General features: G+C 49.8%; 1 protein-coding gene across 3 annotated transcripts in view; it reads left to right on the top strand.

Annotated features, from left to right (window-relative positions):
- The window catches only part of arhgap10 (Rho GTPase activating protein 10), a 284335-nt gene that overhangs the window by 255167 nt on the left and 10190 nt on the right, over positions 1 to 18978 (top strand). For all 3 annotated transcript variants that reach the window (XM_072496090.1, XM_072496089.1, XM_072496091.1), the window contains one exon: positions 2796 to 2952. In XM_072496090.1, coding sequence (XP_072352191.1) covers positions 2796 to 2952 — 157 coding nt within the window. The remainder of the gene's footprint in view (positions 1 to 2795; positions 2953 to 18978) is intronic.

Genomic DNA, 18978 nt, shown 5'->3' with positions numbered 1-18978 from the left:
AGGGGTCCCGGTGAGGTGGCAGTGCCCATTGACAGCTGCTTTCTTTCAGATGGATTGGAGGAGGAGGAAGATTGGAGGAAGTGTTTCCTAACACTTGTGACTAGCGAGCATAATGCTGTTATCGCAAGCTACTGAGATCAACGTAGGTACTCTGTCCATCTTCTTGGAGTAGTAAACCTCTCTCAGCTGACATGGGTCGTATTCTTCTTTTTTCCAACTAGTTAATGCCTCATATCTAAGCTGTTGCTTCTTATTATCATAAGATTACTTACAAATAGTCGACCGCCTATCTTGAGTATCAGTGCCTCTCCCCACCAAACTCCAGAAATCTTCCAACCTGGGAGATATCCTTGTGGCAGCAGATTGGTGACATCTGCAGGATTTCACAACAGATCCCTGAAGAAGCTGGAGGTGAAGAAAGTGGGAGCTGTGTGACCTTGACAACTGCGAGAATCTTAAGTCCCCGGAAGCACTGTTGCTCCATCATGTTAAGTAAGCTGATCCTTGTACTTATGTTAGGATATTGCCTCTTTTGAGCTGGAGCTCTGTGTCCCTTCCCCCTATCCAGCAGAGCACATGTGGCTGAGGAGAGAGCAGTTGCTGCTGATGTTGGTGTTCTTGATGCTGCACTTGTCCCTGATCAGCAGAGCTGCTTGAACTGCTCCCAAGCTGCAGTGAAGGTGAACAGCAAGGGAGTGCAGATCAAGATGAGGAAAGACTAGTACAGCAGAGAAAACTTTTGAAATGTTGGAAATCACCTGTAAAGTAGTGAAAGCACAATCTGAGAATGAGTCCTGTGAGCAAAAGCCGTTCACCTCGGCAAATGAACAGCTTTGACAAAGTCTTCCAGACTCGAAATGTTAGCTCCCTTCTCTCTCCACAGATGCTGCCAGACCTGCTGAGATTGCCCAGTATGTGCAGTTTCGCATTCTGACCTGTTAATTTCACATGGACATAATTCCCACTCTACTTGCTTACTTTCTTTTCCAAACAGTAGTTTTCACTGATTTGAGAGTAAGTTACAGTGACGGTCTGAAGATCCTTTAAAAATGCCTATTTTTTGGTGATATTTTCAGCAGTATTCATATTACCCATTATTAAATATATCGAGGAATGCTTTGAAAGAAAAGAAAATAAACAGCTGGAATCTGTTGCCCTGCCCATGGAATATTTTGGATTTGTGATTTCCAAATAAATTCTTGCAGGACCTTCAAGCCTAAACTAACTAGTGTGATAGTAAGCACAGTTTGGACACAATTTCCCATTATGCCCAAGGTGAAAACCGGACCTCAGTGAACTTTGCAAAGGACTCATTGTGAAAAGCTTTGAAGCATTAATTGATTCCAGTTATGCAGAAAACTAGATTAAAATATTTATTTTGTCGGCATAAACCAATGTGCTGCTGATGTAAGCAGGAGGTGTTGCTGAACTTGTTTACAGAATATCTATATGTTGACATGTACAACTACGAAGACATCTATCACACTCTCGGTCTGAATCTATGCAAAGAAACTGAGATGAGTGGTGGCAAATTGAGAAAAGATCGCCGTGCTATGTTGTCACTTCTCCCTATTTCTGTAACCTCCTCCAGCCGTCCAAGATCTTTGCCTTCCTCCAATTCTGACCTTTTGAAAACTCTTGATTTGCTTCACTCCAACTTTGGGTGGATGTGCTTTCACCTGTCTAGGCCTGAGGCTCTAGAATTCTCTCCCTTAAACCTCTGCACTGCTATCTCCTTCAATTCCATAAATCCTGTGCAAATAATCAAACGTTTGGTCACCTGTCCTGATGTGTGACTCGGTGTCAAATATTTTCCTACATTAGTTTTGTGAGGGCCGCGAAAAATGCAACACGAGTTTGTAGAGTCGAAGCAGAAAGTAACTTTATTTACAAGGATATGGACACAGGGCCAGTAGTTCACAACTGGTTCCCTGTCTAGCTGATATCACACAGGCCAGCTCTATATATACAGCCGTACTGCTAATGATCACCCCACTCCCCTTCTCATTGAAGGAGCCCATATTCCTCAAGTGAACAGCACAGTCACACAGTGGTTAGCACAGCTGCTTCACAGCTCCAGGGTCCCAGGTTGGGCAAACAAAGGTGAATCAGATAAGCCGTAATTTTTGTTCTTTTCCACTTACAGGAATTTGCATTTAATCTCAATTTGCACCGTTGGGCTGAGTAGATTCCACCAAATCTTTTTCTTGCAAATTGTTCTTGCAATACAGATATTAGATTTTGTCAGTATTTTGTACTATGATTTGTAACTTAATGAAAGCATACATGTTTTTTATAGGATCAGTAGTGATCAGGAGATCCGGTTTTGTTCTATTATTTTAAAATAGTCAATTTTTAAAGCACATTTTTTTCCAAAATGTATTCCGATACTATTTTTCTACTTTTGCTATGGTATTCAGCAGCACTTATTCAGGGGGGGGCACGGTAGCACAGTGGTTAGCACTGTTGCTTCATTGCGCCAGGGAACCAGTTTCGATTCCCGTCTTTGGTCATTGTCTGTGCGGAGTCTGCACTTTCTCCCCGTGTCTGCGCGGGTTTCCTCCGGGTGCTCTGGTTTCCTCCCAAAAGTCCCGAAAGTCGTGCTTGTTAGATGAATTGGACATTCTGAATTCTCCCGTACTGTACCCGGGCAGGCGCCAAAGTCTGGTGACTAGGGTAACTTCATTGCAGTGTTAATGTAAGCCTACATGTGACACTAATAAAGATTATTAATATGACTGTTGTTAAGTAAGATTGTGCGATGCATTGCCTTCATGAAGTTATTTTCCTTTTAGCTGAAAATCCTAACCGTGGCGTAGATAATACTCCAAGTGGAAGCATGGAATCCATTTCATCCCACTCCTCGATAACTACAACATCCTCCAACTCCAACAGCCCCCCAGAACAAGCCAGGAACCGTGTCACAAATGCCACTGATTGTGCATCTTCACCGTAAGCTTGATTCTTAATTTATCAAATGAGAACTTGGTGGAATTTGGTGCCTTTTATACCTTTCTCAGATCCTAATCAACTCTTAACTGTGCTGATTCCTGTTCCACATCTGGTCCATTGAATTGGAGTTCTGGAAAAGAGTCTCTCTCTCTCTCTCTCTCTCTCGCTCTCTACAGATCCTGCCAGAGCTGCTGGGTCTTTCTAGCACTTGCTGTTTTTATTTCAGATCCCCAGCATCCACAGTATTTTGGTTTTAAATTGGTTAAGATATGCGTTTTACTGCTGAACTGTTTTGTCTTCTATCGGGGAGTTTTTGTTCCTTGCGATATTCTAATAACTAAAGTAGTTACCATAACCAATACAGAATTCTTCTTGTAAAATCAATTCTTCATTGATTGAAGGAATAAGTTTCTTTTTGTTGAAGTGAGTTGAAAACAGGATCACGGTAAAGAACATTCTGTTTTGGTTAATCAATGAATTGCATTATTTTTGTAAAACTTGTATGTTTCATTTCTAACTCCGCTCTTGCTGCAGTTCCTGAAAGATAGCAGATGATGTCTGTGTGGAGTTTGTACATTCTTTCCTCTCTCAGTCCAAAGATGTGTAGGTTAGGTGGATTGGCCACGATAAATGACGCCTTCGTGTCCAAAGGTTAGTGGGGTTGCGGGGATAGGGTGGGGTGTTGAGCCGAGGTAGGGTGCTCTTTCAGAGGGTTAGTGCAGACTCGGCGGGCTGAATGGCCTCCTTCTGCACTGTTGAGATTCTATGATTCTCTGTCTTTTGATAGTGAGTGCACTTGAATTCGCATGTGATGCCAAATGACCTGGACATGCAATTGTGTAAAATCTAAATACATTAATGTATACCTTTAAAAACTGCAGCATGTTTCCAAATAACTACTAAATGGTAGCATGGGGATGGGGACACTAGAAATGTGGTTTCAGTAAATTGACAGCTTTGTGTAATGTTTTAACACTGTCCAAACCACATTCCCGAACACTTAATTTGTCTTGGTGCAAAACCCTGAGGTCTAATGTACAGTGATAGTACACACATTGATTAAGTCTTTGTGATGTGGAATGTTTGAGTTGAGCCAACTCATGCATGTGGTGAGTAGAATTGAAAGACTTTTCTCCTATTTCTGTCTGTTCTGTCTGCACCTAACAATGGGTAGATTAAGGAAGTTTAGATGGATAACTTGATGGTATTGCTGTTCCTACATATTTTGTTTGTTGAGCGACAAAGGCAATCCAGATCATTTCCTTACCTATTGAGTTAAGAGATTGTGCAAAGTGTATATAAACTTTAACGAAGACGGAAAGGGCAGAAAGTTTGAAAGATTTTTTGGGTTCGACATTTGGTAGCAACTGCTTTGATTCTTCACAGGCGAAGATCATGGGAAGACTTATCTCTGTGGTAATTAAAAACAGACAATGCTACAAATACTCAGTGGGCTAGACAACATCTGTGGAGAGTTAATATTTCAGGTTGATAATCTTTAGTCAGAACTGAGCAAAAATTTGATAAAGCTTTATAAAGTTCTGGTTAGAGCACAATTAGAGCACTGCTCCCAGTTCTGATCACCACACTTTATGATGGATGTGAAGGTCCTTCAGAGAGAGCAGAGGAGATTTACCAGAATGGTTCCAGGGATGAGGGGTTTTAGCTAAATGGTTGGAGATGCTGGGGTTGTCCTTGGAGCAAAGGAGATTGAGAGGTGATTTGATCGAGGTGTACACAATTACAAAAGGAATGGATATGGTTAACAAAAATCAAACTGTTCCCATTTGCTGATGGTACAAGGATTATGGGACACGGATTTCAGGCTTTGGGCAAGAGATGCAGGAGTGGATGTGAAGAACGTGTTTTTCTACACAGCAAGTGGCAATGACCTGGAACTCGCACCCCATAAGGGTGATGGAAACAGAAACGATGAATGATTTCAAAAGAAAATTGAATGGGTGCTTGAAGAAATAAACAGGCAGGGTTAGAGAGGTAGAGCGAGTGAATGGGCCTGACTGGATTGTATCATGGAGAGCTGGCATTGACTTAATGGGCCAAACGGCCTCTTCCTGTGCAATAATGATTCCATGATGCTAAACTAGAAATATAATAGATTAAAGAACAAAAGGGATGATCTTTGATAGGATGGAGGGCAGGAGAGATTAAATGACACAGTTGTTTCACTTTTAAGTTGGTAAGTTAGTGGGGCCTGTAATCTCCTTGAGCGTCATGAAATTTGTTTAAACGTCATTCGACGCGTGGTGAGGAATTGGTGCCAATTCAGAGTGGTCCCTCTCCTCGTGTTTTGGTCTCATCCACTCCCCAACCTTCGAGTTGTGCCCTCCACCGACCTAACCTCTCGCTGGACCACTCGCCCTCTTGCCCTCCTGGGCATGGGTTAACGATCCCTATCTCAACCAACGCTGAAGCTCCGATGTTCTGGAAGTGAGAGTCTCAATGGTATGGATTGCCAGCTGGAACTACTGTCCATATTTTTTTTCAAAATGTCCATAGAAGCTGCTCCTGCCTTGATCCTCCTCCTGTGCACTCACTGACAGTGAGGATTAAGGAGAGGGAAGCAGTGAGCGGGAGCATTAAAACAAAAGGCGCACCTCAGAAAAAACACTGAAAGCCTATTTGGTGATCAGCGGATGGTGCAGGAAATGAGCAAAAATCTCCCAGAGAAAAGTGCAGTCTATGTTGGATGAACTACCAACCCATGGGCCTGAATCTTTAGCATGGCAGGGGCCAGGACCTAGTAGTACAGACACAAAAATTATAAACTTGTAGCTCCTGATCTAGGCACTGCACCATGTTATCATTGTGACACCGCACGTTACGAAAAATAGCAGGCCATCGCAGTGGCTCATTCTATTGATACATAGCCACGCTCTAGAATTGAATATATTCAAGCGTTCTCGCTAAAGTTAAATTGCTTCATTTTCCAAAATATGCAGATCAGTCTTGCAACACATTCCCTGCAGAGTAAGTAATAATAATCTTTTAGTGTCACAAGTAGGCTTACATTGACACTGCTATGAAGTTACTGTGAAAATCCCCTAGTCTCCACACTATGGTGCCTGTTCGGGTACACTAAGTGAGAATTCAGAATGTCCAATTCACCTAACCTGCACGTCTTTCGGGACCTGTGGGAGGAAACCGGAGCACCCGGATGAAATCCACGCAGACACGAGGAGAAAGTGCAGACTCCACACAGACAGTGACCCAAGCTGGGAATCGAACCGGTCCCTGGTGCTGTGAAGCAACAGTGCTAACCACTGTGCTAGTGATGCTGTGTTCCGTTTTAAAAAGAATATTATTATGAAGGTATTTGAAAATTTTTATAAAAATAACATAAACATTGGCATCAACATGGTATAATAAACATTTCCCCCCATCTCAATCTTCACACATCCCAACCAAAAAACAACAAACCGCCCCCCCCCCCCCGGAATGCTGCATCTGCTGACATTTTAATTTTCCCCCGAAAAGTCGCCGAACGGCTGCCACCTCCGGGTGAACCCGACCATTGACCCTCTTAAGGCGAACTTTATTTTCTCGAAACCAAGACTCCCAGCCATGTCACCAACCCAGGTCTCCACACTCGGGGGCTTCGAGTCCCTCCCATTAACAAGATCCATCTCCGGGCTACCAGGGAGGCAAAGGCCAAGACGTCAGCCTCTTTCGCCCCCTGAACCCCCGGCTCTTCCGACACTCCAAAGCTCGCTACCTCCAGACTCGGCACCACCCGTGTTTTTAGCACCGTGGACATTGCCTGAGCGAAACCCTGCCAAAACCCTCTGAGCTTCGGGCATGCCCAAAACATTGGACATGATTTGCTGGGCTTCCCGCGCACCTCGCACACCGATCTTCTACCCTGAAATACCTGCTCATCCTAGCCGCTGCCAAGTGTGTCCGGTGGACTACCTTAAATTGTATCAGGCCAAGCCTGGCACATGATGAGGAGGTATTAACCCTGCTTAGGGCATCCGCCCATAGACCCGTCTCTATCTCTCCTTCTAGCTCGTCCTCCCACTTGCCCTTAAGCTCCTCCACCGGAGTTTGCTCCGCCTCTGAAAGCTCCTGGTAAATATCCGATACCTTCTCCTCGCCCACCCAGGTACTGGAGACTACGCTATCCTGTGTCCCCCGTGGCGGCAGCAGCGGAAAGGCCGGCACCTGTTTTCTCAGGAAGTCTCGAACCTGCAAATACCTAAACCCATTCCCTGCTGGAAATTCAAATTTATCCTCCATGGCTTTCCAGCTGGGAAAGCTCCCGTCTATAAATAGATCCCCCATCCTTCTAATTCCTGCCCTTTGCCAACTCTGGAACCCACCATCCAGCCTACCCGGTACAAACCGATGATTATTATAAATTGGAGTCCAATCCGATGCTCCCTCCACTCTCTTATATCTCCTCCACTGCCCCCAGGTTCTCAAGTGCCACCCCCACCACCGGACTTGCGGAGTATCGTGCCGGCGAGAACGGAAGTTATCAGTGCTCCCAAACTGGTGTCTTTACATGACGCTGTCTGCAACCGCTCCCATGCCGACACCTCCCCCACTACCCACTTCCTGATGATGGCTATATTAGCCGCCCAGTTGTAATTGCAGAAGTTCGGCAGCGCCAACCCACCCTCCCCCCCGACTGCGCTCCAGCAACACTTTCTTCACTCGCGGGGTTTTACCCGCCCACACAAAGCCCGAAATAACCTTATTCTCCCGCTTGAAAAAGGCCTTATGGATGAAGATGGGGAGGCACTGAAAGACAAACAGAAACCTGGGGTGGACCATCATTTTCACGGTCTGTACCCTCCCCGCCTGTGATGGCGGGAGCATGTCCTATCTCTTAAAGTCCCCTTCCATTTGTTCTACCAACCGGGATAGGTTTAACTTGTGCAGTGCCTCCCATTCCCGGGCCACCTCGATTCCCAGACATCGAAGGCTCTTCCCTACCATTCTAAGCGACAGCTCTCCCAGTCTCCTCTAGATCACGAACATCTCGCTTCTCCCCATGTTCAATTTATACCCTGTAAAATTGCCCAATTCCCCCAGGATTCGCATTACTTCCCCCATCCCCTCCAACGGGTCTGAAATATGCAAGAGCAGGTCATCCACGTAAAGCGAGACCGGGTGCTTCCCCCCCCCCCCCGGAACCAGCCCTTTCCAGTTCCTCGAGGCTCTTAACGCCATGGCCAATGGCTCTATGGCCAGAGCAAACAGTAACGGGGAGAGGGGGCAACCTTGCCTCGTCCCTTGGTGTAGTTTAAAGTACCCCGACCTCAGCCAGTTCGTACGCACACGCGCTACTGGTGCCTGATAGAGCAACCGCACCCAGTCAATAAAGCCCTCACCCAACCCAAACCTTCCCAGCGCCTCCCACAGATAATTCCACTCCACCCGATCAAAAGCCTTCTCCGCATCCATCGCTCCCACCACCTCCACTTCCTCTCCTTCTGTGGGCATCATAATAACATTCAAAAGCCTTCGCACATTGACCTTGAGTTGCCTGCCCTTTACAAATCCCGTCTGGTCTTCCCCTTTCACCCCCAGGACACAGTCCTCTATCCTTGTGGCCAGTATCTTAGCCAGCAGTTTGACATCCACATTCAGTAGAGAAATCGGCCTGTATGACCCGCATTGCTCCGGATCCTACTCCCGTTTCAGAATCAATGAAATCGAGGCCTGTGACATTGTTGGGGGGAGGACTCCCTTCTCTCTTGCTCCATTAAATGTCCTCACCAGCAGTGGGCTCAATATCTCTGAAAACTTCTTGCGGAATTTCACCGGGTAGCCGTCAGGCCCCGGAGCCTTGCCCGACTGCATGCCCTCCAGCCCCTTGATTATTTCCTCAATCTCAATTGGGGCTCCCAGCCCCTCCAACAGATCACCATCTACCCTCGGAAACCTCAACTGATCCAAAAACTGCCTCATCCCCTCCACCCCAGCCGGGGGTTCCGACTCATATAATTTACTATAGAAGTCCTTAAATACCTCATTAACCCCCACTGGGTCCAGGACAGTATTACCGTCTCTACTCTTTACTTTACCTATCTCCCTATCCGCCTCCCTTTTCCTGAGCTGGTGCACCAACATTCTGCTTGCCTTTTTCCCCATACTTGTAAATCGCCCCCCTTGCCTTCCTCAACTGTTCCACCGCTTTCCCTGTGGTCAAAAGCCCAAACTCCGCCTGTAACCTCCGCCGCTCCCTCAGCAGCCCCGTGTCCGGAGCCTCCGAGTACCTCCTGTCCACCTGGAGTTTCTCCTCCACTAATCTATCCCTCTCAGCCCGTTCCACCTTTTCTCTATGAAGTGAAAGTGAATGAAATGAAAATCGCTTTTTGTCACAAGTAGGCTTCAAATGAAGTTATTGTGAAAAGCCCCTAGTCGCCACATTCCGGCGCCTGTTCGGGGAGGCTGTTACGGGAATCGAACCGTGCTGCTGGCTTGCTTTGGTCTGCTTTCAAAGCCAGCGATTTAGCCCTGTGCTAAACAGCCCCGTATGGCATAACAGGCACTCTATGGGCCCGTATCGAGATTAATTCCCCTCTGACCACTGCCTTCAGAGCTTCCCAAACCGTTGCTGCGGAGACCTCCCCGTATCATTTGTTTCCAAGTAGTTCTGGATGGACTTGTTAACCCGCCCACAGATCGCTTCGTCCGCTAGCAACCCCACATCCAGTCTCCACAGCGGGCGTTGCCCTCTCTCCACGCTAACCTGTAGATCCACCCAATGCGGGGCATGATCCGACACTGCGATTGCCGAGTACTCAGTATCCACCGCCTCCGATATTAGCGCCCTGCTCAGAACAAAAATGTTGATGCGAGAGTATCTCTTGTGGACATGTGAGAAAAAGAAAACTCATTCGCCCTCGGCCGTGGAAACCTCCATGGGTCTACTCCCTCCATCTGTTCCATAAACCCCTTCAATTCCTTTGCCGCAGCCGGCCTCCTCCCTGTCCTGGATTTTGACAGGTCCAATTCCGGATCAATGACTGTGTTAAAGTCTCCTCCCATGATCAGGTTATGTGACTCTAAGCCTGGGATCTTACCTAAAACCCGCCTCATAAATTCCACATTGTCCCAATTCATGAGTACCACCCGCACGCCCTCCAGCTTCCCACTCACCATGATGTACCTACCCCCTTGTCTGACACGATTCTCCCTGCCTCGAATGCCACTCGTTTGCTGATCAAGATCACTACTCCCCTGGTCTTTGAGTCCAGTCTTGAATGGAACACTTGGCTGACCCACCCCTTTCTCAATCTCATCTGGTCTGTAACCTTTAAGTGTGTCTCTTGTAGCATTGCCACGTCCGCCTTCAGCCCCCTCAAATGGGAAAACACGCGAGCCCTCTTGACCGGCCCATTCAACCCTCTGACGTTCCATGTAATCAGCCTGGTCGGGGGGCTTCCAGCACTCTTCCCCCCCCCCCCCCCCTGCCAACTAGACATCACCCTTATTAAGCCAGCCCCTAGCTCATGCCCTCCGCCTCCTCGAGCCCCCCCTCGGGCATTCGCCGTTCCCGAACTCCCATTTGTCCCCTAGTAACAGTTCCTCCTCTGTCAGCGAAGCAGCTCCCCCCCCCCCCCCCCCCCCCAGCAACAACACTGGAAACCCAACCCCCCCCCAAGTCAAGCTCCAGCTTAACTGCTCCCCCCCACTGCGCTTCCGAGAGTCAGCTGACCCATGCTGACTTGATAGCGCCCGGCCCTGGCACCAAGCAGTCTGTCTCCCCATTGTTCTCTTCCCCCCCCCCCCAACATGGACAAACATTTTTAAAGCATCACATTCCCCAGTAAACAACCATCAGAAAAAAACAATGAAGAAACAGCCACTTTAGAAAAATAATCACCCTAAAAACAGAACCAACCCCAAAGTCCATCCCCCCTCTAACAGCTCTCTGAAAGACAAAGTTACCATCCACTCAGAACCAACCCCAAAGCCATCCAAACAGCCCCTTATTACACATAGCACTACTTATATTTATACAACCCAGCACAACAAATCGCCGCCACAGTACTTCTCCAAGGATTCAGTGTCTTTTAATTCGCCTCCAGCATCTTTTCTTTAATAAAAGTCCATACTTTGTCTGGTGTTTCAAGTCCCGTTCCTCATGTGTGACCCACAGATGGGCTGGGTACAGCATCCAAACTTCACCCCCTTCTTAAAGAGGGCCATTTTTGCCCGATTAAACTTAGCTCGCCTCTTGGCCAGATCCGCGCCCAGGTCCTGATAAATGCGCAGCTCACAGTTCTCCCATTTGCTGCTCCATTCCTTCTTGGCCCACCACAGAATGTGGTCCTTGCCCAGGAAATGGTGAAAGCGTACCACCATGGCTCTCGGCGCCTCGTTCGCTCGGGGCTTCTTCGCGAGGGCTCTGTGCGCTCTATCCACTTCCAGGGGCCGAGGGAACGCCTCAGCCCCCATCAACTTCTCCACCATGTCCGCCACATAAGCCCTCGCATCCGATCCCTTATTGCCTTCAGGGAGGCCAGCAATTCTAAGATTCTGCCTCCTGGACCTGTTCTCCAGGTCCTCCAGCTTCTCCTGCATTCTTTTCTGGCGGTCGTTCAACATCTCCACCTTGGCCTCCAGCACGGTTATGTAGTCCTCGTGCTCGGACACCTTTTTCTCCACCTCCTGGATCGCTCTCCCGTGGGTCTCTTGATTCTGCACAACTTGATCAATCAAAGCCTTAATCGGGTCCAGCGTGTCCTCCTTCAGCTTGGCGAAGCAATCTTCGAAAAACTTCACCAGCTGCTCCGTCGACCACTGTGCCATCTCCCCGCGGCCCTGCTTCTCCGCCATGCTTTCCCACGTTACCAGGTCTGCTCGCGTCTTCCTTATAGGACTTTGTCTTCTCACACGGCCACTTCTGGTCCAATTCTCCATACACTGGAGGGGGATTTCTCCTTACTGTCTCACTCTTCACCTATTTATCCCAAAACTCTGGGGGGAAAAGGTCCAAAAGTCCGTCACAGGCGGGAGCTATCAAATGTGCGAACTACTCCTCCATGGCCACCACCAGAAGTCGATGCTGTGTTCCCTTATTCAGTGTCTCCTAAGGCTCTTTTCTAATTGTCAGTAGGTTCTTCACGATGTTTCACTAGGTTTCCCAGTAACCCTGATGGATGGAAAGCCTACTGAGGAGCAGGTGGTGAAGAATAGGGGAAAATATTGGTTTGCAAAAAGTGCAATCTTTCTGCTGGAAACAAAGATATGAGTAGGTGTATTCTCAGTTAATAGATGGTGCCATCATAATTCACATTATTTGCCAGGATAATTAATAATTTATAGAGCATTTTCCAATTTTTGTGAATGCGCCTTCAAGAATACGATGATCAAATCGTTGGAAACATCTGATTTCAATTATATGTTCTTGCTACTTTGTTGATATTCCTCTTGTTCAAGCTCCTGCAGGAGCACTCATCTGAGGGAATTAATGCACACAACAGTCTACACAGTATAACTTCTGCTTTCTGTGATACCGTTCTGCATGGTCTTGCCACTGTTGTGAAAATATCTTAAGTTCATGATTCATTTGTTACAGGACTATAACTTTTAATTTGGGCGTCGAGATTTTTAAACTTAAGATAATGGAAACATCTGGTTTGAGTGGCTGGTAAACAGACCAGGAGTAATCACAATTCAGAAGATGGTCCATGATTACTTAAAGAGTCCAGAGTTGGAAGTGTGAAAACACTATCTCTCCGAGTTTCATGCTGGAGACAGGGGGCTGAGTTCTCCGCCGTTCTTTGTCAGGTTGCTCCCTTTTGCCGGCAGCCCAGGGGTTTCCCGATGGCGTAGGGCTGCCCCACAATGGGAAACCCCATTGACCAGCCGGTAAAATGAAAAATCCCGACGGCATGCTGAACCAGAAATCTGATGCGGCGGGATGGAAAAACCCACCCAGGAAATCGATAGTTGTCGCAATCAGGGGTTCAAATCATTCCTATGGTTTCCCAGATTAAAGAATGTTTTGGAAACAACTGGTGAACAAGGGAAGGCCTTAAAGTATCTATATACTTTTAAGATCAAAGGAGAGGTTTGGGAATTGGAGCAAATTAGTTTGAATTTCGATTTGAGATAAATGTTATGCCAAGTTGCCGTGGGGATACATCACAGGAAGGTTTTATGGTTTAGGGTTTATCTGTGCATTTTCTCACAGAAACAGGCAGTTGGAAACTAGAAGTAGTTTTCAGACAAGCAGAGAGAGAGAATCTGCCAGAGGCTGGAGGCCAGTCGCAGAGGGCTACCAAAAACCAAGCATGCTTTCTGACTTTGGAGTCACCGAGCAGGAAAGCAGTGAGAACCAGACTTGAGCTGGGGTGCCCACAATCATTTTAAAAAATATATATATTTTTATTAGGAATTTTTCAATAACAATATTTTCCACATTACAAACAAACACCCCCCCCCCCCCCCCCCCCCCCCCCGCCGCAACAAAGAAAAGAAAAAAAACTTGCGTGGCAAGACATGAACATGGCGAGTCAATAAAATACAGAACTTTGTACATTGGATTCTTCCCGTACGTGTCAGTTTCCAGATCGTTCATGTGCTTTCTTGCTCACATGCCGCCCAAAGGACCCCCCCCCCCCCCCGGTTGCTGCTGCTGCTGTCCGACCTTCATCTAACGCTCCGCGAGATAGTCTAGGAACGGTTACCACCGCCTGTAGAACCCCTGCGCAGACCCTCTCAAGGCAAACTTTATCCTTTCCAACTTGATGAACCCAGCCATATCATTTATCCAGGCCTCCACGCTGGGGGGCTTCGCCTCCTTCCACATTAGCAAGATCCTTCGCCGGGCTACTAGGGACGCAAAGGCCAGAATGCCGGCCTCTTTCACATCCTGCACTCCCGGCTCATCCACTACTCCAAATAGTGCTAGCCCCCAGCTTGGCTTGATGGACTTTCACCACCTTAGATACTGTTCCCGCAACTCCCCTCCAGAACCCCTCCAGTGCCGGGCATGACCAAAACATATGGACATGGTTCGCCGGACTTCCTGAGCACCTCCCACATCTGTCCTCCACCCCAAAGAACCTACTCAGCCTCGCCCCCGTCATATGCGCTCTATGAACCACCTTAAATTGTATCAGGCTAAGCCTGGCATACGAGGAAGAGGAATTAACCCTACTTGGGGCATCAGCCCATAGCCCCTCCTCAATCTCCTCCCCCAACTCCTCCTCCCATTTACCCTTCAGCTCCTCTACCAAAGCCTCCCCCTCTTCTTTCATCTCCTGGAATATCGCCGACACCTTGCCCTCCCCGACCCATATGCCCGAGATCACACTATCGTGAATCCCCTGTGCCGGGAGTAGTGGAAATTCCCTCACCTGCCGCCTCACAAACGCCCTCACTTGCATGTACCTGAAAGCGTTTCCCGGGGGTAGCCCAAACTTCTCCTCCAGTGCCCCTAAGCTCGCAAATGTCCCGTCAATGAACAGGTCCCCCATTCTTCTAATCCCTGCCCGATGCCAGCTCTGAAATCCCCCGTCCATCCTTCCTGGGACAAACCGATGGTTGTCTCTGATCGGGGACCACACCGAGGCTGCCGTCGCACCCCTGTGCCATCTCCACTGCCCCCAGATCTTTAGCGTTGCCGCCACCACGGGACTCGTGGTATACCTTGTCGGCGAGAGCGGCAGCGGTGCCGTCACCAACGCCCCCAGGCTCATTCCCTTGCAGGCCGCCATCTCCAACCTCTTCCACGTCGCCCCCTCTCCCTCCATCACCCACTTACGGATCATTGCCACGTTGGCTGCCCAATAATAACCACCCAGATTCGGCAATGCCAACCCTCCTCTATCTCTGCTACGCTCCAAGAACCCCCTCCTTACCCTGTGAGCCCTGATGGAGATGAACTCTCCCCTGACCACCACCTTCAGCGCCTCACATACTACTCCCATCTGCAGGGGTCTTGCTCGCCCACACAAATCCCGTAATGCTCCTGCTTACCCTCTTAAAAAAGGCCGTAGCGATCACAATTGGGAGGCATTGGAATACAAAAAGAAATCTCGGGAGGACCACCATTTTAACCGACTGTACCCTACCCGCCAGCGAGAGTGGCAACATGTCCCACCTTTTAAAATCCTCCTCAATCTGTTCCACCAACCGCGTCAAATTAAGTTTGTGCAGTGCCTCCTAGCTACCTGAATCCCCAAGTATCGAAAGCTCCTCTCCGCCCTCCTCAACGGTAGGTCGTCTATCCCTCTTCCCTGGTTCCCCGGATGGATCACAAAGAGCTCACTCTTTCCCACATTGAGCTTATAGCCCGAAAAGTCTCCAAACTCCCGTAGGATCTGCATTACCTCAACCATCCCCTCCACTGGATCCGTCACATACAGCAACAGGTCGTCTGCGTACAGCGACACTCGATGTTCCTCTCCCCCTCGAACCACCCCCTTCCATTTCCCCGACTCCCTTAACGCCATGGCCAAAGGTTCAATTGCTAATGCGAACAGCAGAGGGGACAGGGGGCACCCCTGCCTCGTCCCTCGATACAGCCAGAAATACTCCGACCTCCCCCGGTTCCTGACCACACTCGCCACCGGGGCTTTATACAGGAGCTTAACCCAACTGATAAACCCTCCCCTGAACCCAAACCTCCTCAACACTTCCCAGAGATACTCCCACTCTACCCGATCGAAGGCCTTCTCCGCGTCCATGGCTGTCACTATCTCCGCTTCTCCCTCCACCGATGGCATCATTATCACATTGAGGAGCCTTCGCACATTAGTATTTAACTGCCGACCCTTTACGAATCCCGTCTGGTCCTCGTGAATCACCCCCGGGACACAGTCCTCAATCCTCATGGCCAACATTTTTGCCAGCAACTTAGCATCTACATTAAGGAGCTAGATCGGTCTGTATGACCCACATTGCAGTGGGTCCTTATCCCGCTTTAAGATCAAAGAGATCGTCGCCTCCGACATTGTCGGGGGCAGGGTCCCCCCCTCCCTTGATTCATTGAAGGTCCTTACCAGCAACGGGGCTAACAGGTCTACATACTTCCTGTAGAACTCCACCGGGAATCCATCCGGCCCCGGGGGCTTCCCTGCCTGCATGCTCCCCAGTCCTTTAACCAGCTCCTCCACCCCAATTGGCACCCCCAGACCAGCCACCTCCTGCACCTCCACCCTTGGGAACCTCAACTGATTCAAGAATCGCCACTTCCCCTCTTTTCCCTCTGGGGGCTGGGACCTATACAGTTCCTCGTAAAAGGCCTTAAAAGCCTCATTCACTTTCCCTGCACTCCGCACCATAGTTCCCCTGCCATCTTTGACTCCACCTATTTCTCTCGCTGCCATCCTCTTACGGAGCTGGTGTCCCAGCATCCGGCTCGCCTTCTCCCCATATTCATATATCGCCCCCTGTGCCTTCCTCCACTGTGCTTCTGCCTTCCCTGTGGTCAACAGGTCAAACTCCGTCTGGAGACTTCGCCTCTCCTTGAGTAGTCGCTCATCGGGAGCCTCTGCATATCTCCTGTCCACCCTTAAAATCTCCCCCACTAACCTCTCCCTTTCCCTGCCCTCTCTCTTCACCCTGTGAGCCCTGATGGAGATGAACTCTCCCCTGACCACCGCCTTCAGCGCCTCCCATACTACTCCCACCTGCACCTCCCCGTTGTCGTTAGCCTCCAGATACCTTTCAATACACCCCCACACCTTCCCGCACACTTCCTCGTCTGCCAGCAGTCCCACATCCAACCGCCACAACGGGCGTTGGTCCTTCTCCTCCCCCAGCTCCAGCTCCACCCAGTGCGGGGCATGGTCTGAAATGGCTATGGCCGAATACTCCGTTCCCTCCACTTTCGGTATCAATGCCCTGCCCAAAACAAAGAAATCTATCCGGGAGTAGGCCTTATGTACGTGGGGGGAAAAAAGAAAATTCTCTGGCCAAAGGCCTGGCAAATCTCCACGGATCTACTCCCCCCATCTGATCCATAAACCCCCTAAGCACCTCAGCCGCAGCCGGCCTCCTCCCCGTCCTAGATCTGGAACGATTTAATGCTGGGTCCAGCACCTTGTTAAAATCCCCACCCATTATCAAACTCCCTACCTCCAGGTCCGGAATACGCCCCAACATCCGTTTCATGAATCCAGCATCGTCCCAGTTTGGGGCATATACATTCACCAGTACCACCTCTGTCCCCTGCAACCTACCACTCACCATCACGTATCGGCCTCCCTTGTCCGCTACTATGTTCTTGGCCTCAAACGACACCCGCTTTCCCACCAGTATTGCCACCCCTCTATTCTTCGCATCCAGCCCCGAATGGAACACCTGTCCCACCCATCCCTTCCTTAATCTGACCTGATCTGCCACCTTCAGATGTGTCTCCTGAAGCATGGCCACGTCTGCCTTCAGTCCCTTTAGGTGCGCGAACGCTCGGGCCCTCTTGACCGGCCCATTTAGGCCTCTCACATTCCACGTGATCAGCCGGATTGGGGGTTACCCCCCGCCCGCCCGCGCCGACTAGCCATCTCCTATCTTAGGCCAGTCCCGTGCTCGCGCTTCCCGCACCCTCCAGTCCCCCAGGCAGGGAACCCCCGCCCCGGCCACCTCTTCCATTTTCAGTTCCCCCTCGGACAGTGCAGCAGCAACCCTAGAATCCCCCTTTTGCTCCCCCCATATTATTTCCGTGAGTCAGCTGACTTCTGCTCTTCTGCTGACCCCGGCTTCCCCCGCCTTCCCGTTGATCTCCCCCGTGTGGGAGCCTCTCCTCCTCCTTACCTTCCTCGATCCCCCCCCGCCCCTTTTTGGCGCGGGAAAAAGCCCGCGCTTTCCTGAACCAGCCCCGCCCCCTGTGCCGCAGCTCCTGTTGCGGCCATCACCCCAGTTCCCTCATCTCGGAGTCTCTCCTCCCTCCAGCACTGACGCCCACATTCCCCATCATCATCATTTTGTCTACAGAAATGAAAAAAGGAAATTTTAGGAATTTTACCCAGATCTCTACCCACATCCCCATCCATCATCCCACCCACAAAATATTCTTTACCCATATTTACAACCCCATATACAACCACATCCCCTCAGTTCGAGTCCAGTTTTTCCGTCTGTATAAAGGTCCAAGCCTCTTCTGGCGTTTCAAAATAATGGTGTCTGTCCTGATAAGTGACCCACAGTCGCGCAGGCTGCAGCATGCCGAACCTGACTCTTTTTCTATGTAGCACCGCCTTGGCCCGGTTGAATCCAGCTCTCCTCTTTGCCACCTCCGCGCTCCAATCCTGGTATACTCGGATCACCGCGTTCTCCCATCTGCTGCTCCGCACCTTCTTGGCCCATCTCAGCACACTTTCTTTGTCCGCGAAGCGATAGAACATTGCCACTATCGCCCTTGGTGGCTCATCTGCCTTGGGTCTCCTCGCCAGGACCCGGTGAGCCCCCTCCAGCTCTAGGGGGGTCGGAGAGGCCTCCGCACCCATCAACAAATGGAGCATCGTACTCACGTACGCCCCGGCATCAGCTCCCTCCACTCCTTCGGGAAGACCCAGAATCCGAAGGTTCTTCCCCCTCGACCTGTTCTCCAGGACCTCAATTCTCTCGGCCCACCTCCTGTGCACCGCCTCGTGCGCCTCCATTTTTACCGCCAGGCCCAGGATCTCGTCCTCGTTGGTATTCACTTTATCATTCACCTCACGAAGCTCCACCGCCTGTGTCTTCTGGGTCTCCTTCAGCCCCTCGATCACCAAGAGCATCGGTGCCAGCACCTCCTTTTTCAGCTCCTCCACACATCTCTTGAGGAACTCCTGCTGGTCTGGCCCCCATGCTGCTCGCACTCCGCCCTCCGCCATCTTGCCTTCTTCCCCTAGTTTTGGTCTCTGCTCCAGGGCCTCTTTCCTCGTCGTTCCACCGCTGATCCCTGCCATATATTGTAGGGGGGACCTCACTGCACCTTCCCACATGGGATTAATCCGAAGAAAGCTCCGTTGGGGCTCCTCTGGAGAGCCCGAAAGTCCGTTGTCGCGGGAGCTGCCGAAACGCGCGGCTTAGCTCCGCATCCCCGCAACCGGAAGT

This window comes from Scyliorhinus torazame, chromosome 3, assembly GCF_047496885.1.
Source record: "Scyliorhinus torazame isolate Kashiwa2021f chromosome 3, sScyTor2.1, whole genome shotgun sequence".
Lineage (NCBI taxonomy): Eukaryota > Metazoa > Chordata > Chondrichthyes > Carcharhiniformes > Scyliorhinidae > Scyliorhinus > Scyliorhinus torazame.
This window is presented reverse-complemented; position numbering and strand designations above follow the sequence as displayed.